At 40.6% G+C, this 12,146-nt stretch overlaps 1 protein-coding gene across 1 annotated transcript; it reads left to right on the top strand.

Annotated features, from left to right (window-relative positions):
* The first annotated feature begins 9,091 nt into the window (after positions 1-9,091).
* On the top strand, positions 9,092-11,720 carry LOC139381186 (interferon induced transmembrane protein 5). The gene is made up of 3 exons (XM_071124613.1): positions 9,092-9,339; positions 10,899-11,116; positions 11,369-11,720. Exons 1-3 carry the CDS (start codon positions 9,133-9,135, stop codon positions 11,376-11,378), a joined length of 435 nt encoding a protein of 144 aa, XP_070980714.1. The 5' UTR covers positions 9,092-9,132; the 3' UTR covers positions 11,379-11,720.
* Positions 11,721-12,146: the final 426 nt, after the last annotated feature.

Here is a 12,146-nt window from a genome sequence, read left to right as displayed (position 1 = left end):
AATAACGTGGATGTTGGCCTTGTCGAGTCAAAAGTTTAGACACACCTGCTCATTCCATGTTTTTTTCTATATTTTTACTATTTTCATGATTCCATATGTATTATTTCATAGTATTGATGTCTTCACTATTATTCTACAATGTAGAAAATAGTAAAAATTAAGAAAAACACTTGATTGAGTAGGTGTGCTCAAACATGTGACTGGTAATGTATTATGAGATATAAGGGACGTACTGTATAATGTATGTAATAAACATTGTAATACTACATGTGTCACATATATGAGCATAGACACATCCGGACAAACGTTTTAGAACACCTACTCATTCAAGGTTTCTTTTTTTCTTTTTACAATTTTCTACATTGTAGATTAATAGTGAAGACATCAAAACTATAAAATAACACATATGGAATCATGTAGTAACTTAAAGTGTTAAACATATCAAAATATATTTTATATTTGAGATTCTTCAAATAGTCACCCTTTACCTTGATGACAGCTTTGCATTCACTCAACCAGCTTCAACTGGATTGCTTTACCAACAGTGAGCACTTGTTGACTGCTTTTCCAAACCATCTGTTTGGTTATGGTCATAGGATTGTGGAGGCCAGGTAATCTGATGCAGCACTCCATCACTCTCCTTCTTGGTAAAATAGCCCTTGCACAACCTGAAGGTGTGTTGGGTCATTGTCCTGTTGAAAAACAAATGATAGTTACACTAAGCCCAAACCAGATGGGATGGCGTATCGCTGCAGAATGTTGTGGTAGCCATGTTGGTTAGGTGTGCCTTGAATTCTAAATAAATCACAGACAGTGTCATCAGCAAAGCACCCCCAAAACCCTCACACCACTTCCATGTTTTACGGTGGGAAATACACATGCGGAGATCATCCTTTCACCCACACCGCGTCTCACAAAGACACAGCAGTTGGAACCAAAAATCTCTTATTTGGATTCCAGACCAAAGGACACATTTCCACCAGTCTAACATCCATTGCTCGTGTTTCTTGGCCCAAGCAAGTCTCTTCTTCTTAATGGTGTCCTTTGTGGTTTCTTTGCAGAAATTCGATTCACACAGTCTCCTCTGAACAGTTGATGTTGAGATGTGTCTGTTACTTGAACTCTGTGAAGCATTTGTTTGGGCTGCAATTTATGAGGCTGGTAACTGTAATTAACTTATCCTCTGCAGCAGAGGTAACACTGGGTCTTCCTTTCCTGTGGCGGTCCTCATGAGAGCCAGTTTCATCATAGCGCTTGATGGTTTTTGCGAAATTTTGCGAAATCTTCTATATAGCCCCCCCTACCTTGTCATAACGCAACTGATTGGCTCAAACGCATTAAGAAGGAAAGAAATTCCACAAATTCACTTTTAGGAAGGCACACCTGTAATTTGCAATGCATTCCAGGTGACTACCTCAAGAAGCTGGTTGAGAGAATGCCAAGAGTGTGCAAAGCTGTCATCAAGGCAAAGGGTGGCTATTTGAAGAATCTCAAATATAAAATGTATTTTGATTTGTTTAACACTATTTTGGTTACTATATGATTCCGTATGTGTTATTTCATAGTTTTGATGTCTTCACTATTATTCTACAATGTAGAAAATGATAAAAATAATGAAATACCCTTTGAATGAGTAGGTGTTCTAAAACTTTTGACCGGTAGTGTAAGTCTTATACATATGCACATATACATTTGTGTATATAAGATATAAATATTTAACTTATATGAAACTGGCCTATTATTGTATATTTTAACAATACATCTATAAGTGTATATATATATGCATATATTATTATTACATTATTTCCTGCTATAAGTGGACTGGTTGCGCTGGTAGACAGAGTTGATCCGTGAGACACATTTAACAGAAGTGCCGAAAGTAAGAGCAATTTTAGAACTGAACCGTTTTTCATGTTCTAGTATTGAAAAAGTACAGACATTTCGGTATTCTGTGCAACACTTTGTGTGTGTTTGTATGTAGCCTATGGATGAACCATTGATGTACCATGTCACGTCTTCAATGAACTTGGCCGCTTGAACAAAGTGCCTGTAATTACAATGTTTTCCCATCACTCTTGCTGCTTTTGCACCTGTATGATAATTTGACATTTCTATTATTCTAGTATTTTCTTTTATATTATTTGTTAATAAAAATACTGTACATAAAAAGTACAACTCGAAGCGTTGCCTTGACATTTTTTTTTTTAAACAGGAGATGTCAACAATAAGTTTTATCTTTTTAAGACGACAAAAGCTGTAGGATATGTACTGTAGACTGATATTCTTTAGATATTCATCGGGTACAGTAGACAATATGATGACCGATAGTCAACCTCTGTTTGACACTGCCATGGTTCCCCAGTAGGGAGCAGCACTGTTTCAAGGTTTAATGACACATGCACAAGTACATTGTGTTAGGATCTAATTCTCAGAGTAAAAAACTCTACGGACACTATGAACGCTTAACCAAGTTTATTCTTCCCAGAGGATCAATATAGCTACATTCAGACATAAAAAAAATTCCACACAAGCACTGATATTTAACCGTTCCTCATAGGCTGAGTCCCCTCATACTCATCTGTACAAACGTCATTGTTTACTGCTAGGCAGGACACTAGTGATGCAGGCAAAAAACGTATATTTCTCCCTTAAGGTGACCTGACCTCAACCCCATCACCAATCCATGGCTCTCTCCCCTTATCAATGCCTGCCACGTGATCGCTTCCCTGCACTCAGCACATTCCAAGCTTAAATTGCACACACTATATACCTTCCTCCTATAACCCTTAACTTCTGGTGTAGACCCTCCACTATATACCTCCCTCCTATAACCCTTCACTTCTGGTGTAGACCCTCCACTATATACAACCCTCCTATAACCCTTAACTTCTGGTGTAGACCCTCCACTATATACCTTCCTCCTATAACCCTTAACTTCTGGTGTAGACCATCTAAACCTCAGCACTCCCTCAGTGACATTAATAAGTATATTTCATATTCTCAGAACCCAACAATTGAAATGCCTTTCTTACTAGCTCTAACCCCAACAATGCAGTAATCAATATTAATGTAGTACTAAAAATAACATTAAGTAGAACAAAAACACATGGGAAAAATACAGGGTCAGTTCCAATACCATATTTACAATGTGCAGATATACTGGAGTGATAGCGGTAGATATATATAGGAGTAAGGTGACTAGGCATCAGGATAGTATATGATGATTGTATGTGTGTGTCGAGTCAGTATAAATGTGTGGTGGATGTTATGTGTGTGAGCAAGTGAAGTGTATGTTTGTTGGAGTGTCAGTGTGCGTGAGTGTGTAAAGTCCTGTGAGTGTGTAAAGTCCTGTGAGTGTGCATAGAGACGGTGCAAAAATAAAATACAAGGGTCAACTCAGATAGTCCATGTAGCCATTTTGTGAGCTATTTAGCAGTCTAATAGCTTTGGGCTAGAAGCTGTTCAGGAGGCTGTTGGTGTCAGACTTGATGCATTGGTGCCGATTGCCATGCAGAAGTAGAAAGAACAGTTTATGGCTTGGGTGTCTGGAGTCTTTAACAATTTATAGCATATTGACTGCTTGGTGTGGTAACAGCACCACTCTCTGTAGCGTCATGCGATCAAGGGCGGTGCTGTTACCATACCAAGCAGTGATGCAGCCAGTCAAGAGGCTGTCAATGGTACAGCTGTATAACTTTGAGGATTTGAGGGCCCATGCCAAACCTTTTCAACCTCTACAAACTATTTATTTGTATATGTCTCTAATTAATCCATATTTGGACAAGGTTCCCCCGGTAGGGAGCAGCACTGAGTTTACTGTTTGTTAACAAATGCATCACAAAATCAAGCACTTTATTGATAGATTTTATTGTGTATGTGTGCCATTCAGAAGTTGAATGGGCAAGGCAAACGATTTGAACGGGGTATGGTAGTAGGTGCCAGGCGCACCGGTTTGTGTCAAGAACTGCAACCCTGCTGGGTTTTTCATGCTCAACAGTTTCCCGTGTGTATCAAGAATGGTCCACCACCCAAAGGACGTCCAGCCAATTTGACACAACTGTGGAATTTGACACTCTCTGTGGAATGCTTTCGACACCTTGTAGAGTCCAAGCCCAGACGAATTGAGGCTGTTCTAAGGGCAAAAAGGGGAGCAACTCAATATTGGGAGTGTTCCTAATGTTTGGTATAGTCAGTGTATGTACCAATCATAATTCTAATCCATTATCGGCAGCCATTCCAACAGAATGAAAGAGTAAAGGTTAGAAAATAAATTGGTTGCAGACCTCATATTTAGGGCTCTTTCAATATATATCGCTGCGTGATAGAAATGTAGAGGTCATTTCTGATTGGGCCAACATATGCAGGCTCCTTAAAGGGAAAATTCCCTTTAAACTTCCATCCCGTTGTAACGCTGACCTTCAGCGATGCGGATTGAATAGAGCCCTAAGTTACAGTTCTTCTCAATCGTGTATAAGCATTTTTTGGAACAATGTTGTTGATTTTCAAAACAGATTCCGCAAGACACAGAACTTTTTCAAAATGAAGTTGCCTTCTCAAAACATTATACATTCATCAAAACTATATTATACAGTCAAAATTGCAAATACATTAATCAAAAGAACACGACTGCCTGAAAAAATATATATGCAACCGTACTTATCTCTTGAGTACAAGCAGACAGAAAGTTAGTCTGTCTTTTAGAAATCCCAGTAATCAATACATTTTCTTTGTAGTAACTAAATCATGATGATCAAAATTGGATCTACAGTTATGCAGAATTATGGGCCATGACTCTACTTTTAATGCATATTTGACCAAACAATTTCATACACATCAAATCAACTATTATTCCTGATAAAAAATAAATAAGCACATTGTGTGCAGTATTCAATCATCGGTATCATCACAATCCAATTCCATGTATTCAGTACTTAGGCTGGTTCGCTCATTGTTTTATAGACTTTCCATCGGAGCAAAGAAACACAATTCACAATAGAAATAAGGAAAGGTGAATGCAATGGAGGAACACAACTGATAGGAATGTACAGGCCTCAATCCACACCACAGCAAAGCTCTATAATGGAAGGTCACAATGTTGGAGATTATGATTTAGAAGTAGGCTAACCCAAAGTTACTTAGAACTAACCCAACTTCATTCTCTGCATGTTGTAAAAAAAAATCAGACAAATTAGGCAGCCCTGTTGCCTAGATCTTTCCCTATGTTGTACATGGTACGACACTGATGGGGTGATTGAACATTTCGTGCAGTAGAATTTACTGAATGCCAGAAACAGTGAACACAATTGTATTCTTATTATATATAATATATATTGTTGTACTTTTTATCTCTTTTTTCTCCCAAATTGGTAGTTACAGTCTTGTCCCAACTCCCGTATTGATTTGAGAGAGGCGAAGGTCGAGAGTAATGCGTCCTTCGAAATACGACCTGCCAAGCCACACTGCTTCTTGACACACTGCTCGCTTAACCCGGAAGCCAGCCGCACCAATGTGTCGGAGGAAACACCGTACAGCTGGCGACCTGAAGTCAGCGTGCATGCACCTGGCTGCCACAAGAGCATGATGGGACAAGGTCATCCCAGCTGGCCAAACACTCCCCTAACCCGGATGATGTTGCGCCATCCCATGGGCCTCCCGGTTGCGGCCTGCTTCAACACAGCCCAGGATCGAACCCGGAGCTGTAGTGACGCCTCTAGCACTGCGATGCAATGCCTTAGACCGCTGCGCCAGTTGGGAGGCCCTTTCACATTTCTCTTTTGATGAAAACAATGAGTAAATATTCTGTGAACCGAACACTTAACAGTGAATTTGGTATTAACTAATGCCATTTGGTATTCCCTAATGCCAGCAGACTATAGAGTGGGTGTGTGCTTACATAGGATAGACTAGTGTTTTGAAAGTGTGATGCTACAACCTGCTAATAAAGGGAATCTCGCATTGTGTCCGAAAATAGAGCACATTGCCTACATTTTTGCTCTCCACACAGTCACTGAAAAGCCGCTGTCATACATTTGTTGAAAGCGGAGGATGTGCTTCGTCGGGCGGAGACGCCGCTCTTCTGGGTTGGGGAATTCAACATTGCATCACTATCTTTGTGGGTGCTACACCAACACCTCTAAGGTTTTCGAATTTGGGTCTTGGGAAATGGAAAGTTGCTCTCTCTGAAAATGGGAAGTTGTGACAGAAGCCACGGATAAAATTGGGAAATCCTATGTGGAAGAGCTCGCTCGTCGACGGTTCGCCATGATGGTCATCAGTCGCTCCAAGGACAAGCTGGATGATGTGGCCAGGCAGCTTGAGTGGCAATACAAGGTGGAGACCATGAGCATCTGTTATGGAATAAGTTAGGTAGTCTAGACAGCTCACTACACTTCCACACTCCGTCACCCAGGGCTTACTTTTTTAAGATGACAAAATCTGTAGGTCAGGATATGCAGACTCATATTCATTTGATATTCATAGGGTAGAGTAGACAATAGGTCATAGTAGGGCCGAGTGGCGCAGCAGTCCAGGACACTGCATCTCAGTGCAAGAGGCGTCGCTACAGTCCCTGGTTAAAATCCAGGCTTTATTACATCCAGACGTTATTGGGAATCCCATAGGGCGGCGCACAATTGGCCCAGCGTCGTCCAGGTTTGGCCGGGGTAGGCTGTCATTGTAAATAAGAATTTGTTCTTAACTGACTTGCCTAGTTCAATAAAGGTTACATCTTGTCCCACAGTTCAGATGACTGATATTCAACCTCAGTTTGACACTAACATGGTTCACCAGTAGAGAGCAGTAACATCCTTTATAAAAACATTTACTCATACATTTCTGGTCTGTCTTGAATTACAAGTGCTAGTATAGAACCAACACAACCACATTTTAAAAGTGCAAAAATGATATATACTGTGCATTTGGAAAGTATTCAGACCCCTTGACTTTTTCCACATTTTGTTACGTTACAGCCTTATTCTAAAATTAATTAAATAGATTTTTCCCTCATCAATCTACACACAATACCCATAATGACAAAGCAAAAACAGCTTTTTAGAATTTTTAGCAAATAAAAAAATACGGAAATGTAACATTTACAAAGGTATTCAGACCCTTTACTAAGTACTTTGTGAAAGCACCTTTGACAGTGATTACAGCCTCGAGTTTTCTTGGGTATGATGGTACAAGCTTGGCACACCTGTATTTGGGGAGTTTCTCGCATTCTTCTCTGCAGATCCTCTCAAGCTATGATAGGTTGGATGGTGAGCGTTGCTACACAGCTATTTTCTGGTCTTTCCAGAGATGTTTCGATTGGGTTCAAGTCCGCGTTCTGGCTGGTCCACACAAGGACATTCAGAAACTTGTCCCAAAGCCACTCCTGCGCTGTTTTGGCTGTGTGCTTAGGGTTGTTGTCCTTTTGATCCTTCGCCCAAGACTGAAGTCCTGAGCGCTCTGGAGAAGGTTTTCATCAAGGATCTCTCAGTGCTCCATTCATCTTTCCCTCTATCCTGACTAGTCTCTGCCGCTGAAAAACATCCCTACAGCATGATGTTGCCACCACCATGCTTCCCCGAAGGGATGCTGCCAGGTTTCCTCCAGATGTTACCCTTTGGCATTCAGGGCAAAGAGTTAAATTTTGGTTTCATCAGACCAGAGAATCTTATTTGGCAAACTCCAATTGGGCTGTCATGTGCCTTTCACTGTCCGGCCACTTTACCATAAAGACCTGATTCATGGAGTTGGCCAGAGATGGTTGTGCTTCTGGAAGGTTCACCCATCTCCACAGAGGAACTCTAGAGCTCTGTCAGAGTGACCATTGGGTTCATGGTCACCTCCCCGACCAAGGCCTTTCTGCCACTGTTTTTTGGGGGACCTTCAATGTTGCAGACATTTTTGGTACCCTTCCCCAGATCTGTGTCTCGACACAATCCTGTCTTGGAGTTCTAAGGACAATTCCTTCAACCTCATTGCTTGTTTTTTGCTCTGACATGCACTGCCAACTGTGGGACCTTATATAGACAGGTGTGTGCCATTCCAAATTATGTTCAACCAGTTGAATTTACCACAGGTGGACTTCAATCAAGTTGTAGAAATACCTGAAAGATGATCAATGGAAACAGGATGCACCTGAGCTGAATTTCGAGTCACATAGCAAAAGGTCTGAATACTTATGTAACAGGTATTTCTGTTTTTATTTTCAATGCATTTGCTAAAAATTCTAAAAAACCTTTTTCACTTTTTATTATGGGGTATTGTTTTTTTTATTTAATCCATTTTAGAATAAGGCTGTAATGTAACAAAATGTGGTAAAAGTCAGGTAATCTGAATACTTTCCAAATGCACTGTATGTACATGTTTGGCTACAAATGCTTTACATAATCCAGCTCTATAGTTGAAATGATCATTTAAGTGTACAAGTAGGGTTAAACAATGCTCACACTGAGGACAGCAGAACGTGTGTATTAGTCACTGTAATGACTTCAGCTAGCTAGGGATCCAACTCTATTGTAACTTGGCTCGCTAAACTCGGGATCGCCAACTCCATCCCAGGCAGCTCTTTGTGACAGTTTGAGCGAGCAAGCCCAGCCCTAACAAACCTGTCAAATAATCAACTATTCACTGTCTTCAATCTGGACCACGATTACAGTAGTTGAATCAGGTGTGGTAGTACTGGGCTGGAACAAAAGCCTGCACACCTATCTATCCAATTAGAGACCCCTGATCTGAATTCAACAAACTGGTCTCTCTTTCTCTCTCTCTCTCTCTCTCTCTCTCTCTCTCCCTTTCTCTCTCTTTCTCGTTCTGCCTGTCTGTCTGTCTGTCTGTCTGTCTGTCTGTCTGTCTGTCTGTCTGTCTGTTTGTTTCAGTCTTTCCTTCTCTCTCTGTTCGCTCTCTCTTATCCCTTGGTCTGTCCCAGAGGCCCGACCACATAATGACAGGCCTACAGGTCCCTGCCCAACGCGCCCTCTCTCTGTCACCACCCTCCACAGGGGCATAAAAGCCCCACACAGGAGCCATGACACACTAGGAGACGCCATCTAAGCAGAGCAAGGCAGGTCACAGAATTAGCCAGCTTCTTTTCAACAAATCAAGGACATTCAGGACCAGACAACAAAAATTGAAGAAGCCAAAAGAATGGACAACCACACGTACAACTACCCGTCCGACTGCACCCCTCTCACCAGCTGCAAGTCGGCCCGCAAGCCGGCGGGTTCCACCGTGGTGAATATGGGCACCGCAGGCAAGAAGCCACCCAGCGACTACCTAGTCTGGTCCCTGTGCAACACCCTGTATGTCAACTTCTGCTGTCTGGGATTCATGGCTCTTATCTACTCAATTAAGGTGAGTTCTTTACAAGCTCTATGTCTCTCACTCTTTCCCCAAGTCTCTATTTAAACCTGTCTCACTAATGATTATGTTGTAGCTGTTATATTGTTAGCTAAAATAGAGGCAACACAGAATAAAGTTGAACAGCCAGCATAAGTTGAACACAAATAGTGAGTGTTAAATTGCATCCATTTAAAGTCCATGTTTACAGCTGCCATACAGTACTATGTAACTGAAGTAATATCTAGACTCCTGTAAGATACATTTGCTGTCTAAGGCTTCTCCATAAGCCAAACTAGATGAGGGAGTCTGTGTGTCCTGCACCACAGGAATGGGGGATGTGGACTGGGAATGGCACAGTGGCCCAAAATCACTTCCCTGTAATGAAACAGAGCCCAAATTAGAGATTGGCACCGCCACTGGCAGCCTGACTGAAGAGTTTAAAACTGGTGTAATTGGCATCTTACTAATAGGCAAGTGCTGATGGGAGATTAAAGACTAGCATGGGGGAAGCAGGGGTACCATACCAGAGAGAATGTAAATGTAGACACAGATCTAGGATCAGTTTGCCATCCAATTCCAATTCTAAACCTAACTATTTGGGGAAGAGAAACTGACCTAAAATCAGTGTCTAAAGCCAACCTAATTTTTCTCCAAATAAACCAGATATGTTATTAGTGGCCACATATATGCAAGACATTGTCTTAGACCAATGTTTTACCAGTACAATTACTAACTTAAGCAGGGTAGACTTCAACCAGTGTATTCGTCAAGAAATACAGGTGTATAAACCTGGTCATAAGACCTACATGGTGGGCCTGTGCAGGTTAAAAAGGAAGGGTATATTACTGGTAACTTTCAAAGTTTACCAGTAAACTACTGGAATTTTGGAAACTTTCAAGGATTTCACGAAATGTAATATGAAATAGGTTTATAAAAATAGAATGACAAAAAATAGAATGACATTATCCTAAATGTAACCCATAAACATAGTGAATATCGTTGGTGTTTAATATAAGGGTTTCAGTATTAAATATTATTTCTATTTTTACATACTTTTATTTTACTATGTCAATATGTCTTTGTTGTATATGCTTTGTCGGCAAACTGGTGGCAGTTGTGAAAAAAGTCAATAGCTGGAAGTGTTTCACAAAAACAGTTACATTGTTAATCAATGCTTTTTTTCATTCATTTACGCTATTTTCTCTTGAACCTTATAGTCTATCCACTTTTTTAACCATGTAGTCTATCCACTAGAAACACATGGACAATATGGACACAGATCTGAATATTAAGAAAAAAATACATATTTTACATGAATATATTACCTGTCATTATTACAATCTTTTCATTTGAACCATATCCAGAGATTGAAAAAACATCCTGAGACCTTTCATGATGATAACATTAGAGAACCTACATCAGAGGCCTATCCTCATTTAAGCCCCATCAATAAACCGACTTTCTCGCTCTCTATCTCACTCTCTCTCTCAATTCAATGAAATAAACTTAGGGTAGCACTCACATTAAAGCGCCGACATTGCTTTTAACATTTGCTTCTCTCTCCCTCCCAGGCCAGGGACCAGAAGACCCAGGGGAACTTGCAGCTGGCCCAGGAGTGCTCGGACAAGGCCAAGTGGTACAACATCCTGGCGGCGGGCTGGAACCTGCTCGTGCCCCTGTTGGTGGTGGTGCTGCTGGTGCTGTTGCTGGTTCACCTGGGCACCTCACAGGGCTCCTTCGACTTCTTCGGAGAGGACGGCTTCCAGAGCTTCATGAAACTCTTCAGCAGGTAGAGAGACAGACGTAGAGGGTTATATACTCTGCCTGTTAAAGAGTGTTGAAATACACAGAAAAGGCTGTATTACTCGTAGAACTTGGAGCAGGGTTTGAGGATTATTTATGCAGATTTAAACAACGCACTTTTAAAATGTGTTGCATGAAAGTCAATCGTGAGCTGTAGTAGGCTATTGTAAACTTTTTTGGGAACGGGGATTATGCGCCACCTGTCAATTAAATATTTTATGTTTTTGGGGCGATTTAGCGTACATTGAAGGCTGGTTAGTGGACAGAAGATATCGAAGAACAGAATGATAGATGTAGAAAATTAAAGGAGAAGATGGTGGATGGAGACTGGTGGATGCTTCCCTAAAAGCCACCCAACAACCACCTGACAACGGACTAATGACCTCTTTACATCATGGGTCACTTTTTTTCCTTTAGAAATATTATCAAGACATTAACTAGTTGTTGTTCTAATGTACTATAATAATATTATTATTGCTGTAATTTTTATTGGTAGCTGTATTGTTAGCTTTAGGCTAGTATCATTGTCACTGCATTGGATCTTGACTATTTCTAGACCCCTTTGTGAAAAACAAATGTGAGAAAGTAAAATAAAAAATGTCACAACTACAGAAGGTTTGCACTACTGAATTGTTTCAGCATTATTTTTCTTTCCCATCAATGGGTCTATTTGCAACAACAAAGGCAGAATTTTGAGGTCAGTAATAAAATAAAAACAGTGTCTAAATTCAATTGTTGCAAATTGTGCAACATGAAATGGTTGAATTCCGGCCTCGAAGTAATGTTGAGAGTGTTGGTGGGACATATAAGTGATAATGCCCGAGAAGCCGGTGTTTGTTACAATGGGTTACCAAAATATTCAAATAATGATTGACATATTTTCATTAAAAACGTTATTTTGATAAATGTGTTTATATTATTTCATCCTTTTAGTACATAAAAAAAATCTAGGGTTGCTACCAAAGCCGGCTGGTCGTTCGTTTTGTTGGTTTGGTTGCCAGAGATGCGACCCAGTT

This window comes from Oncorhynchus clarkii, chromosome 2 (assembly GCF_045791955.1).
Source record: "Oncorhynchus clarkii lewisi isolate Uvic-CL-2024 chromosome 2, UVic_Ocla_1.0, whole genome shotgun sequence".
In the NCBI taxonomy this organism is placed as follows: Eukaryota; Metazoa; Chordata; class Actinopteri; order Salmoniformes; family Salmonidae; genus Oncorhynchus; species Oncorhynchus clarkii.
This window is presented reverse-complemented; position numbering and strand designations above follow the sequence as displayed.

What these genes read in the sequence shown, in the direction of transcription:
- LOC139381186 (XM_071124613.1), top strand. Translation starts at nt 9,133, where the DNA reads ATGGACAACCACACGTACAACTACCCGTCCGACTGCACCCCTCTCACC. An exon ending in CTCTTATCTACTCAATTAAG is followed by an intron (nt 9,340 to 10,898) that starts GTGAGTTCTTTA and finishes TCTCCCTCCCAG; the next exon opens with GCCAGGGACCAGAAGACCCA.